At 43.7% G+C, this 12,235-nt stretch overlaps 1 protein-coding gene across 1 annotated transcript in view; it reads left to right on the top strand.

The window, feature by feature from the left end:
- The window catches only part of LOC102253434 (myomegalin), a 164,954-nt gene that overhangs the window by 27,846 nt on the left and 124,873 nt on the right, over positions 1-12,235 (top strand). The window contains exon 4 of the mRNA XM_014550095.1: positions 5,752-5,862. Coding sequence (XP_014405581.1) covers positions 5,752-5,862 — 111 coding nt within the window. The remainder of the gene's footprint in view (positions 1-5,751; positions 5,863-12,235) is intronic.

Raw genomic sequence — 12,235 nt, 5'->3', positions numbered from 1 at the left:
CCCCCTACTGGGTATGTGCCCGCAACCAAGGTACATGCCCTTGACCAGAATCAAACCTGGAACCCTTCAGTCCGCAGGCCGATGCTCTATCCACTGAGCCAAACCGATTAGGGCCAAAATTAGTCTTTTAAGATAACTTTTTTATAAAGAAGAAGGATGCCTTTATATATGCTCTTCATCCTAAAATATCTAATTTTGTACACAGATTGAGTTCTCATAGGATTAAATCCAGTCAGTAAGTTAATGCATTGCGGACAGACCACGAGAATTCTCGTGTTTTCTGTTCTAATGCTTGTGACCAATCACGAGAATTCTTTAAAAAGATATTAGCTTGTAAGAACATGTAATAAATGACTTCAAAATGCAATGGGTATTTAATTTTAAAGCGTGCCTTTAACATTTATGTAAAACATTTTTTGTACTTGTTCAATAGAAACTTATCTGGCCACTGGGTAAAGCTAGCAATAAAACTACTGGTCCACAATGTGTTAACTATTCATCCCTTCTTTTATCCAGCAAATACTTACTGAGCACCACTCTTGCCTGGTGAACAAAACAGGCAAAAATCCTGGAGTTTATATGCTAGTGGGGGAAGACAATCGAGAAACAAAATACATAAGTAAATATGACATTTTAGATGATGATAGTGCTATGGAAGAAAAAAAAACAATGGCGATATGACTGCTGGGGTGAGGCACAGAGTGAGTTACAGTTTTAATTATACAGAGAAAGCAAACCATATTGAGGATCAACAAGCTCAAAGGCTCTGAGGAGGGAGTGTGTTGACTGCTTTTGAGAAATAGCAAAGAGAAACAATGTGCCTGGTGCAGAATGTGTAGGGGGAGAGGAGGAGGAAAAAAGTAAAAGAGCAAGGAGAGACTCCAGATTAAGTAGGGCTTTGGGCCTTATGGGCTAATGGAACGATTCCGTGTTTCTCTCTAAACTAGATGGGAAGCCAGTAGGGGTTTCCAGCAGAGGAGTGACCTGGCGTATTCTAGAAGGGTCACTCTGACTTGTTGTGCTAAGAATAGATTATAGGGAGTAAGGGCACGAGCAGGGAGACCAGTTAAGGGGACTATTCAGATAATTTAGGAGAGAGATCATAAGTATCTTGGCCAGAGTGGTAGAGGTGCCAGTGGTGGTGATATAGTTGGATTCTGTAAATATAGATGGGTATAGATACATTGAAAGTAAGAATAATAAGATTTACAGGCAGATGAGATGGTGTATGAGAAAGAAGAGACAAAATAACTCAAAGGTTTTGGCCCAAACAACTGCAAGTATTGAGTTCTTATTCAATATTGGGGTCCAGCGAGGAAGGAACATATGCACCGGGAAGGATCAGGAGTTTTAGATATCTCAGGTACGAGATGTCTGCATTCAGGTGGAAATTTCTGCTAGGAAGTGAGGTATAGACTGGGGTTCCGGAGAAAGCTCAAGATGGGCATGTAATTCAAGTGAACAAAACATCATTCTTCTACAGTTATTCTATATTATTGGAAAGTTGTGAGAACAATATAAGCAAACTAGCCCATATTTAACAAGCATAATTAGCAAAATTCAATTACATTTTGAACACTCATCTATTCATCAATTCAACAGATATTTAGGGACTGCTTCCTAAATACTGTGCAACGAGAATACAAAGGCACAAACTACATCCTCAAAACACCCTGGTCTGGTTGAAGTGACTGTTAATGAAATGGAATTTTTGGACTGGAACCTGGATTCTTTGTCTGCCGGAATCAAAGAATGAATCCACGGACAGAAAGTGGTATAGCAAAGGTGGAGATTTATTGAAGAACAAGTACAGACTCCCACGTGGGAAGGGGGAAAGGGTCCCACTGAGTTCCTGTTCCCTGTGGCTTATAAAGGCTGCAGATCCTGGTGCCTTGATATCCCCCCTCTGATTGGTCACTATTCTCTTAGACTGGTCCCTATAGCAATTCCTGGGCTCAAAGGTCAAACCTCACATGGAACATGTGAAGTTGTCCTCCCCCCACCCCCACTTCCTTATTGTTTTCTTATTCCCTCTGGACTTTCTTCTCCTTCTGGATGAAGGGCTTCCTTCTCTTTATTTTGTAAATATAGACCTTTTGCTGTTCCCAGCTCCCTCAGTTTGTGGAAATATACCTGTTGCAGCTCTTCAGCTTCCCTAATCTATGGAAATATACCTTCTGCTGCCTGCAACCTGTGCTTCCTCCATGGTCCCCTTAACTTCCAAAATTTCTGAAATTTCCTAAGCCTGTCTTATTTTACCCCTAAAACTCCTGTTTCATTAGCAGGCTGTACAGTGAGGTGAATGTTACTGGAGAGGCTGTCTCGGTTTAGTGGGAGTGAAGTAAATGTGGAAAGACATGTAAATGCCTGGGCAGCTTACAGACTAGTTGGAGAAATAGAAACACACAAGTCAAGTAGCTCTAAAGGGTGTAAACAATCCTTCAAGACAACAGAAAAACAATATCACGAAGCAGCATGTGAGCACTTGCCAAAGGCAAATATTTGCTTTAGGAACTCAAAAGATGAGGAAATCTTTCCAGGCTGGGGAAGCAGGGAACACTTGGTTTGGATGGGATTTGAATTAGGGCCTGAAAAAAGTGGTAGTGCCCGGCCGACGTGGCTTAGTGGTTGAGCATTGACCGGTGAACCAGGAGGTCATAGTTTGGTTCCCGGTCAGAGCATATGCCCAGGTTGTGGACTGGATCCCCGGTGTGGGATTCTCTCTCATCATTGATGTTTCTATCTCTCTCCCTCTCCCTTCATCTCTGATATATGTGTATATATATAATCAGAGACATGGTGTTTTGAGGAAAGGTGATGGTGGGGTTTTCCATTCATTCTATGAGGGATGAGACACCTGATAAGGGTTTTAAGTAAGAGAATGACAGGATAAGATCTGAGTTTTGAAAACATCGCTTTAGCTGTAATACAGAGCAGATGACCAAAGTGAATTCTGGCAGGCATGGTAAGAGACTGCTACAGATGTGTTTGCTATGAGGTTGATTGTACGGATGGGACATTCACTTGAGCTATCTAGCAAAGAGTATGATGTGTAGGGCTAGGTCTTAGGTAAGAGAACTTGGTTGGAGATTTGGGGTTGTTTAGGAGGCAGAAGTGTTAGCCCTAAAAGTGGATAAAATCTCAAAGGGAGAAAGTATGAAGAGAGAAAAAAAAAGCAGAAGGCTAAGGACTAAGCATCATTTAAGCACTCATTTGGGGTTGTTTAGGAGGCAGAAGTGTTAGCCCTAAAGTGGATAAAATCTCAAAGGGAGAAGGTATGAAGAGGAAAAAAAAGCAGAAGGCTAAGGACTAAGCATCATTTAAGCACTCACTTTAAGGAGCAGCAAAAACCAGAAAAGGGGGCAGATGGAAGAACAAGGGACCACAGGGCATAAGAGGAAATAGGCATTAATGTGCAGAAAGAAATATCTAAGTTGGGTAAGAAACCCTGCATTGTTATGCAATGTTACTTTTCACAAAGCTTCCATTAAATTATCTCACTTGATAAAAGAATCCAAGTAGACATAGCAAACATTATCAAACACTAATCAAATCTGGTATCCTGGTTCCCCATGTGCCAAATGGAGGTGATAAGAACTAGGTTATTCCTTTTGGAGCGTAGACCGAGAAGGTGCCTTAAAAACCACCTAGTTTCCAACCACTTCATTTTATAAATGAGGACAGGTAGGCCTCTGGAGAAGCGCACTTCTGAGGTCATACAACCATTTAGTAACAGAGCTGGGACCAGAAACGGATCTTCTTGAGTTTTAATTTAGACGTTTTCTCTTCCTGAACTTTATTCATTTATTCTAAGAGCATGGATATAACAAAAATAACTACATGGATTTTAAATGTCTACATTTTTTTAAAAAATGAATATTTTATCTTAAGTTGCCAACAGTCTATGGTAAAAAAAAATATGTTGATTACTTATACTCCAAATTGATTCGGGAGAATGCTCAGTTCTAATTCTGCCCTCCTGAGGCCTCTTTATCCACCCAAACTTTTTCTATCTTTCAAAGCGAAGGGCAAGTGCAACTCTGACATTTTCTGCCATCAACCCAATAAGAATTAACCAGTTTGTCTTCTGGGTTCTCATAGACTCAGCGTTTTCCAAACTTCAGGTGGAAACGTCGGTGTGTAAATGCATCAATTCAGGGGGTCACTCCCAGAAAGAGAAATAGAACAGATAACATCAGTGTGCATCGCACGCAGTGGTGGTAACATTACTTTGTGAAGCTTTTACTTCATGCATGTATGTGTGCTGGATTGCAGTATAAAATGTAAAAGGTGTGACAAGCTTGGAGGATTATAGTGAAAAACACGAACCAATATCCATATAACTCTTTGAGGTTTGGGACTGTCCTTACCTTTCTATCCCTCATGCCCAACATACTATTTGGTGGGGACTCAGGAGATGAAGACTTATTATTAGAAGAATGAAGAACAGGTAGGTTGGGGGGGAAGTGAGTACTTGAATTAAGTATAACTTTCTTTAGTCTTCTTTACTTTGGATGTTAATATTAATTTTTTTCAACCCAGTATTTACCGCAACCAAGAACCTGTGTTTGGTATGTGTGTCTCCCTGTGACCTTCAATGTCCTGTGTGATGTGGTATAAATAACACTTCCTGCTAATGTTGCAGCTGTCATTCAAGGATCTTAAATTGCTCTAGGAGCAGGATCTGGTGTTGAGTGCCTGGCTCCACTTGGCAGGTGCTCGAGTTAGAAGCAGGGACCGGCTGAAATCTCTGGGCTCCAGGCTGACGCCTCCCTCCCCTCCCACCCGCTCCTCCCACCCTCTCTTTCCCTCATCCCTTGTGGGGAGGAGCCATTGACCCTGCCGTTTTGTGAGCTTGTGTAACAGTAAACAGAGTTTGCAAACATTCCCGTTAATGAGAAGGTTGCTCTTTAATTTGGGCTGACTCTGATGTATAATATGTGGAGGGGGAGGGGTCATGGAAATAAAGACTATTGATTTAAGCAACTCGGGGATGGAAAAGTCAGGGGAGAAAACTGTGAAGGAACTGATTAGAGGTTTAGGATCATCCAAGGAAATTAGAGACCCCTCTGGCTAGTAGCTCTTTGAGATTTGCACTTGACCCAAAGGGGCTATTTGACTAGCTATGTGCAATATCCATTTTGTGTCCACTTGTTCATTTCTTCCTTCTGGCCACACTCCATTGGTTGTGTGTGTGTGTGTGTATGCAAATCAGCCACCAGGAGTTTAAATACCACTCCTCCCCCCTCCCCCCCAACACCCTTCATTTCCTTCTCTTTTTTGTAGCCCTACCATCACCTTGAATTACTCCCATTCCCCATTTCCTGGAAGCTCCTCGGGGTCACCCCCCTCTCTTTCCCCAGGAGCTGTTAACTGCCCACAGTTGGGCCTGGGAGGCTCTGGGAGGGTGGCAGCTTGGAGTCCTGGCTTGGAGTCAGGTTACACCACTTGTGTGTGTGTGTCTGAGTTCACGCAGCATGTTCCTCTGTCAGGGATTCCGCAAATATCTGCCGGAGGTAAAAAAGGAAAGTGCGCTGCGCTCCAGCACCCAGAGCAGTGAGCCCCGCGTCCCGAGTCCCCGCGAGCGCCAGGCACCAGGGCCATGTCGCCGCCGTAGCCTCCACAGCGCCCCAGCCGCTCTCTTCATGCCTCGGTGCAGCCGCACCACGTTCCTGGGGTGAAGGGGTGCCTGGGCATGCTCCTCCCCATGGGCAGCCCACCATGTCTAATGGATATCGCACTCTGTCCCAGCACCTCAATGACCTGAAGAAGGAGAACTTCAGCCTCAAGCTGCGCATCTACTTCCTGGAGGAGCGCATGCAGCAGAAGTATGAGGCCAGCCGGGAGGACATCTACAAGCGGGTGAGTGAGGGCAGGGGCGCACCGATATTCCAGGCCCTTCCTGGCTCACGCTGTGCGCACTAGCGAGGGAGGTGGGCTCCAGGCCTGGGCTGCTCACCTTAACGCGCGTGACCTTGGCCAAGCCCAGTTCCCCTCCTGAGAGAGGGAGCTGGATTGAACCAGAGGTTCTCAAACCGCGACAGTGTGTGTGGAACCGTGCAAAGCAATCGCCTTGGGAGCTGGTTAAAAGGTAGATTCCCCGCCTCACCCCGGGATTCTGACTTAGTCACCGGTGGGGACGCTGGGAAATTTGCATTTTAAAACAGCCCCCAAAGGTGACTCTGAAGCTGCTAGTTCCCAGGTGTCACACTCCATAGAGAAAGGCTGCGTGTAGCCCTGGCTGGCCCCGTGGAGGCAGAGAATGATGCCGTGGAGAATAGGGCAGCCGCGGAGGGCACTTCTGTTTCTTGAGAAATTCACGTTCAGTTTTTTAAAAATAGTTTTTTATTGATATCAGAGAGAAAGGGACAGGGAGAGAGATATAGAAACATCGATGAAGAGAGAGAGAATCATGGATCGGCTGCCTCCCGCACGCCAACTGGGGAGACCTGAATCGAACCCTGACCTCCTAGTTCATAGGTGGACGCTCAACCACTGAGCTAGCCGCCGGCTGGGCTCATGTTCAGTTTTGAAGATCGTTATGTAAAATAGTTTTAAAGACAGAATCGCATATAGAAACATCGATGAAGAGAGAGAGAATCATGGATCGGCTGCCTCCCGCACGCCAACTGGGGAGACCTGAATCGAACCCTGACCTCCTAGTTCATAGGTGGACGCTCAACCACTGAGCCACACCGGCTGGGCTCATGTTCAGTTTTGAAGATTGTTATGTAGAATAGTTTTAAATACAGAATCTTGGGCGTTTTCAGTCTTAGGAATAGGTAAGCTGAGCATGAAGAAAAGGTAGCAGCAGGCCTGCGGAGGGGGAGGGGAAAGGGTGGCTTCCCTGAACCACAGGGCTGTCTTGATTGACAGCTGAGTGACTAGGGTGGGGATTGGCTGAGTTGAGGGTGAGATGAGACAGCACCTTGCTAGAGGACATCAGGCTGTGGGGGTGCAAGGATTAAGCGTCCTGACTGGTTTCCACAACATTGGTTTCCACAGCCCTCTTAGTGTCTGTGCGGGCGCTGAAGGGGCCTGAGTGACCTGGAGCTGGGGGGGGGGGGGGGCGGATTTATCAGAGATCCTAAATCTCCAGCTGTTTACGCAGGAGACTGTGCAAATAAGATCCCTGGGACGCATCACAGGCTGCCCGATAGGGTCTTGGTTAGAGGGGTTCCTGGTGTCTATGACACCCAAATGACTATTTGGTAAATCAACGAATGTGGACCGCCACATTGGGGAGATTTAGCCCCATTTTCTGTTTTTCCTGGATTTCCATGTTTTACTCTGAATTTTCCTGAAACTGGTCTAGATTCGCCTTTCATCCTTTATATGGCTAGTGATGTGCCTCAAGGAGCCACCAGGGTTGAGGAGGATATTGCCATGTGAGGGTTGTTGGCTCAAAGATATATAGAGAGAGGGGGGAGGGTAAATGGCAGTATTTGCCTCAGGGTAGAAGTAGTGAATGAATTTGTTCACTGGAGCATTTTTCTATTAATTGTCCCTGAAGCAAGACAGAAGGAAGAATAGTTTCATAGATCATTTGAGGGAAAGATGTTGTTCTTCTTTAGCTTGAATCAACGGATTGCTTGCATCGTTTGGTCTCACCCTCTGCTCTGATAGTCTTCAGTGAACACTTCGGGTGGGCTGTGCAGAGGCCCAGCTGTCCGGGAGAAGCGTGATTAAGATTAAAGGAGCTGCTGAGGGGCGGGGGGTGGGGAGGGAGTGGTCACAGCACATTGTCACATGCAGAGGTGACAACCATTTTGTTCAACCAAAGTTGCCACTAGCCCCATTTAGGAAACAGGCATGGCCCTGTGTCCTCCTAATGTCAAGTATGGCGAAGTCAGGCAGCTACTGGACAGCACGATTGGAGGGATCTCAATCTACTGGGTCCCCTTATCTCCCTTCTCACCAAGTCTTCGTTCATTCCACCAGTCACCTACTCATCCCATTTGTCTGTGACTTGGGAAACACTAAAGGCTTACGTTCAAAATGCTCTTATGTAATGCTAACAATACATAAAGCCATTGTTAATCATTAGAAAAGAGGCTCCAAGATTTGTCATGCAGACTTTTCAGCTCTGAGTTAACTCACCTTTCACCTGGGAGATTTATTTTCTGCAACAAGTGAGACAAGGGAGGGTCAAGACACCCTTCTGGTACCAGCTCCTTGTCAGGGAACTTTAGTTCAAAGTAATCAATATGTCATTGTGGGATATTTTGGGGTGGCCTGTCTTGGGCCCCAGCAGTGTCTTAAGGTCATCCTTGTTGGTCACGTTATGATTCCACAAGATTAGGTGTATTAAATAACAGCCATGTTGGCAAAGAGACATCAAGGGTGACATGCATTACATCATCACACGGTAAGTCAGGTCATTCAGATGGGAATTCAGAGCCCTGTTAGGTGACCCAACTTAGCTTGGTTTTTCTTTACTGTTGGAAGGACACTTCTTTAAATAGAGTAAAAATATTAAATCACACCCAACTGAGTCAGAATCTGCAATAATTTGGGTGCTGCATGCATGGTTCTCTTAAATAAAACCAATGTTTGCGAAACACGTAATGTCAGTCAGTTGTGAATAGTAATTATTTTACACATTTCCACTACTTCAGATTCTGTTGAGATATTTGTACTAGGAGTGAAAATTACTGTCTTTAGGAGGGACGGTCAGGCTTTTTACCATGATGGCAGCAGGGGAGGGAAATACGGGAAACTTTAGTAGAAAAGGACTGGAGAGAGGGTCCTGTCTTTCCAAGTGTCAAGTCATTCTTTAAGTAGTTGCTAAGGGAGAGACAAAAATAGATATAATTCATAAGGATTTTAATTAATTGTAAGAAGTCGTAAGAGAGTTATATAAAAACCTGGAAGTGTCAACTTCAAGGCAAGTAAATAAAGGAGTTAAAGGTTTCTCTCTTTCAAGCTGTTCAGAAAATTCAGAAATAATCTTAAGATTCATGCTAACTATGGACTAATAACATAGTATTAAATTATACCTAAAAATTTGGTTCTGTGAGACTGATTACTTTTCGGCTGTTTTAACTATCCTTTAGCTTCAATTTTTGTTAAATAATTAAAAAACACAGGAAAAAATGGGCATATATCTACCTGATTAGGTACCATTGCCCCCTCTTGGTAGCAAATAGTAATTGTAGGTTCAGTTTTTTGGGAAGATAGTTTTGAATGTGTCTTCCCAAGAAGAAACCATTGCAGTACTGCTAGCTCCTGATTCTGGAGAAAGTAAAGCGAGAAAGTGCTGTGACTGGCCCACAGCTGAGTATGGTCCACTCCTTCAGAGAGTGGCTTGTTGGCATTTCTGGACTGCAGCTGCTCTGGCAAATAATTTCTGGGTGGCAACTTGTTGATTTCCTCGTTGTTGTTGCTTATCTAATACTGCGTCTTCTCATGATAGCTGAGTGTGCCACCACTAGAAATATGTTCTGCCCTGGAGTTAATGAAATCCACTGCTGTGTGGAAAACACCCAATCCACTGTGTTTCGCCTTATGATAGCTACTTGTTAAGCTTCTGTGAGTTTATTATTATGGTGCTTTAAAAAAGATTTAAGAATGGAATTTAAAATCTGACAGATCCAATAGCAAAAATATCAGGAGAAGCTGAAGGTTGTCATCTGGGCCAGGTAGAGTCAGTGTTTAAATCTGGCATAATTGATGTTAGAAAGTGAAAGTGGATTTGGCCTTCAGATGGGAGTTGAAAGAGTTGTGTTCTCTTGTTCTTTGGCCCTTAGACTGCCTGATTTCTCTGAGCTATCGTTTCTCATCTTTGAAATCAAATGATATTTTTCCGGAGCAAACTTTGAAGTTTATGCATAGCATATTTATGCAGCTAGGTTTTTAAAATTGTGACAAACTAAGTACTGGTTTTACTTGCCTACCAGATTTTCATCATTTCTACTATTCAGCTGTCACTGGGCATAGTAGTTAAGAGTTATGAACCAGTCCGGCTGGTGTGACTCAGTGGTTGAGTATCAACCTATGAACCAGGAGGTCACCATTCGATTCCTGGTCGGGGCACATGCCTGGGTTGCGGGCTCAATCCCCAGTGTAGGGCGTGCAGGAAGCAGCCGATCAATGATTCTCTCTCATCATTGATGTTTCTATCTCTCTCTAAACCTCTCCCTTCCTCTCTGAAATCAATAAAAAATATGTTTTTAAAAGAGAGTGAATAAATAAGAAAGGCTGGGTTTGCTAAATTTCTTTTTTTTAACAAAATATTTTATTTAGCAACGGTACAAAGTCCTTTGCTTTTATACAAATTATTATGACTGTGATTAATTATAATTCAAAATGTTTTATCATCTTGGTTTAATACTTTCTGATATAATTTGGTCTGGTTCTAAATTCAGCTTTTAAAAAAGTTTTGAAGACCTATCTCTTTTTGGTTGATCCTGCCTGCTTCTTTAGTTTCAGGGGAGAGATGAGCTTAGGCACAGTGTCCAAGAATGTGCTGCAGCGAACTTACAGATTTTCATAAGAGTGTGGAGGAAAACAGAGGGTCCGTGTGGGATCGAGAGGCTGCCACATTCCATCCTCGTTCCCTCCCTCCTCACCTACACCTACCTGGAGCTGTGTTTCCTGAGGATGGCATCCAAAAGGCCAATTGAGCTCTCAGCCCCGATGATGAACTTCTGGAGCCTGATTTACTCTGATTCACATTCAGTTATCCCCTTAACTACGACGTCCACCTAATTTATACTTCTGCATGAACTTATTACAAAGCCCCTTCTTAGTATTAGTTATGTCCATCCAGGCTTACACACTCGTAGACATAGCATGATAGAGTTGAAAGGAGGCATTCTAAATTCCTGTCTCAAATGTTTCCCTTATTGGCGCTATCCCCTTGACCATTTGTTCACTCACATTTGCACAAATTGCCACATTCATACATTCATTCAAACATCTGTTGATTATCTGCTCTATGCCAGGTACTGTGCTTGATGTTGGTAGAGAAAAACATTAACAAATGAAATGATATAATAAGGGCTTCCATATAGAGATACGAACAGATTGGTCTAGAGTACAAAGCAGAACAATAAAGTCCACCAGGAAAGGTCTTGCCAAGTGTGTGAAGTTTGAATTGAATCTTGAAAGGTGATTAACACAGCAAGGAATGGGAGAAGCATTGCAGGCAGAAGAAACAGCATATACAACCACACAGAGCACTGAAAAAGCACTGTGTGTTGGCACACTCCAGGTCTTCAGGATGGCTAGGGCACGTGGTAAGGATTGTGGTGGTGGGAAGGTGAGACTGAGAGGTAAGCAGGGTACAGATCATGGAGAGCTTTGGGACTTATCCATTCATTCATTAATAAACATTAATTGGATACCTTCTATACTCTAAGTACTCTGCTAGAAGTTGGGGGTTCAAAATTGTAAAACACAAGAGGGAGTGTGGTAAAAAGCAAAAATCGAGATGTGTACAAAGTTAGTTGATGGATGGTGCAGTGGAAAGAAAGGATTTTTGCCAGGAACGAAAGCCTAGAGACAAGAAGGCGCGTGATTCATGTGGAGAATAAAAGTGGTTTTGAGTTGATAAGTTTAAGTAGTAAGCATATAGAATAGGCTTTGAAGTATGCAGGACACAATCCTTTTTGCCATTTTAGAGTGTAGACTTTATCCTGAGGATGGTAAGGAGCCATTGATGGGCTTTAAACAACGGGGAACCCCCAGATCCTTCTTGTGGGTGGGGAAGAGGGGCTCCAGGAAGGGAGTGCAGGAAAGCAGGAGGACAGACAGGCCAAACAAACTGTGGAGACAGTAAAAAGATCAGTAGCTGGCAGGGGGTTGGGGGAGGGAGGGATGAATAGGCAGAGCAGAGAAAACTTTTAGGGCAGCAAAACTATTCTGTAGGATACTATAATGATAGATCTGTGTCATACATTTGTCCAGACCTATAGAATGTACAACACCAAGGGTGAGCTCTAATGTACAACACTGTGGACTTTGAGTGATGATTATAGGTTCATCAATTGCCACTCATGCCACTGTGGTGGGGAATGTTGATGTGGGGGAGGCTGTGGGGGAGGACGGGGTATGTGGGAACTCTCTGTACATTCTGCCCAGTTTTCTGTGAACCTAAAACTACTCTAGAAAATAGTCTATTTTTAAATGCTAAAAAATTAAAGAAATTTTGAAGAGACAAAATGGGGGCCCATGGCAATAGAAATAGAGGGGAGGGAACTGATCTGGGAAATATTTAGGCTGTAAAACATCG

Source organism: Myotis brandtii, unplaced genomic scaffold (assembly GCF_000412655.1).
Source record: "Myotis brandtii unplaced genomic scaffold, ASM41265v1 scaffold582, whole genome shotgun sequence".
Taxonomy (NCBI): Eukaryota; Metazoa; Chordata; class Mammalia; order Chiroptera; family Vespertilionidae; genus Myotis; species Myotis brandtii.
This window is presented reverse-complemented; position numbering and strand designations above follow the sequence as displayed.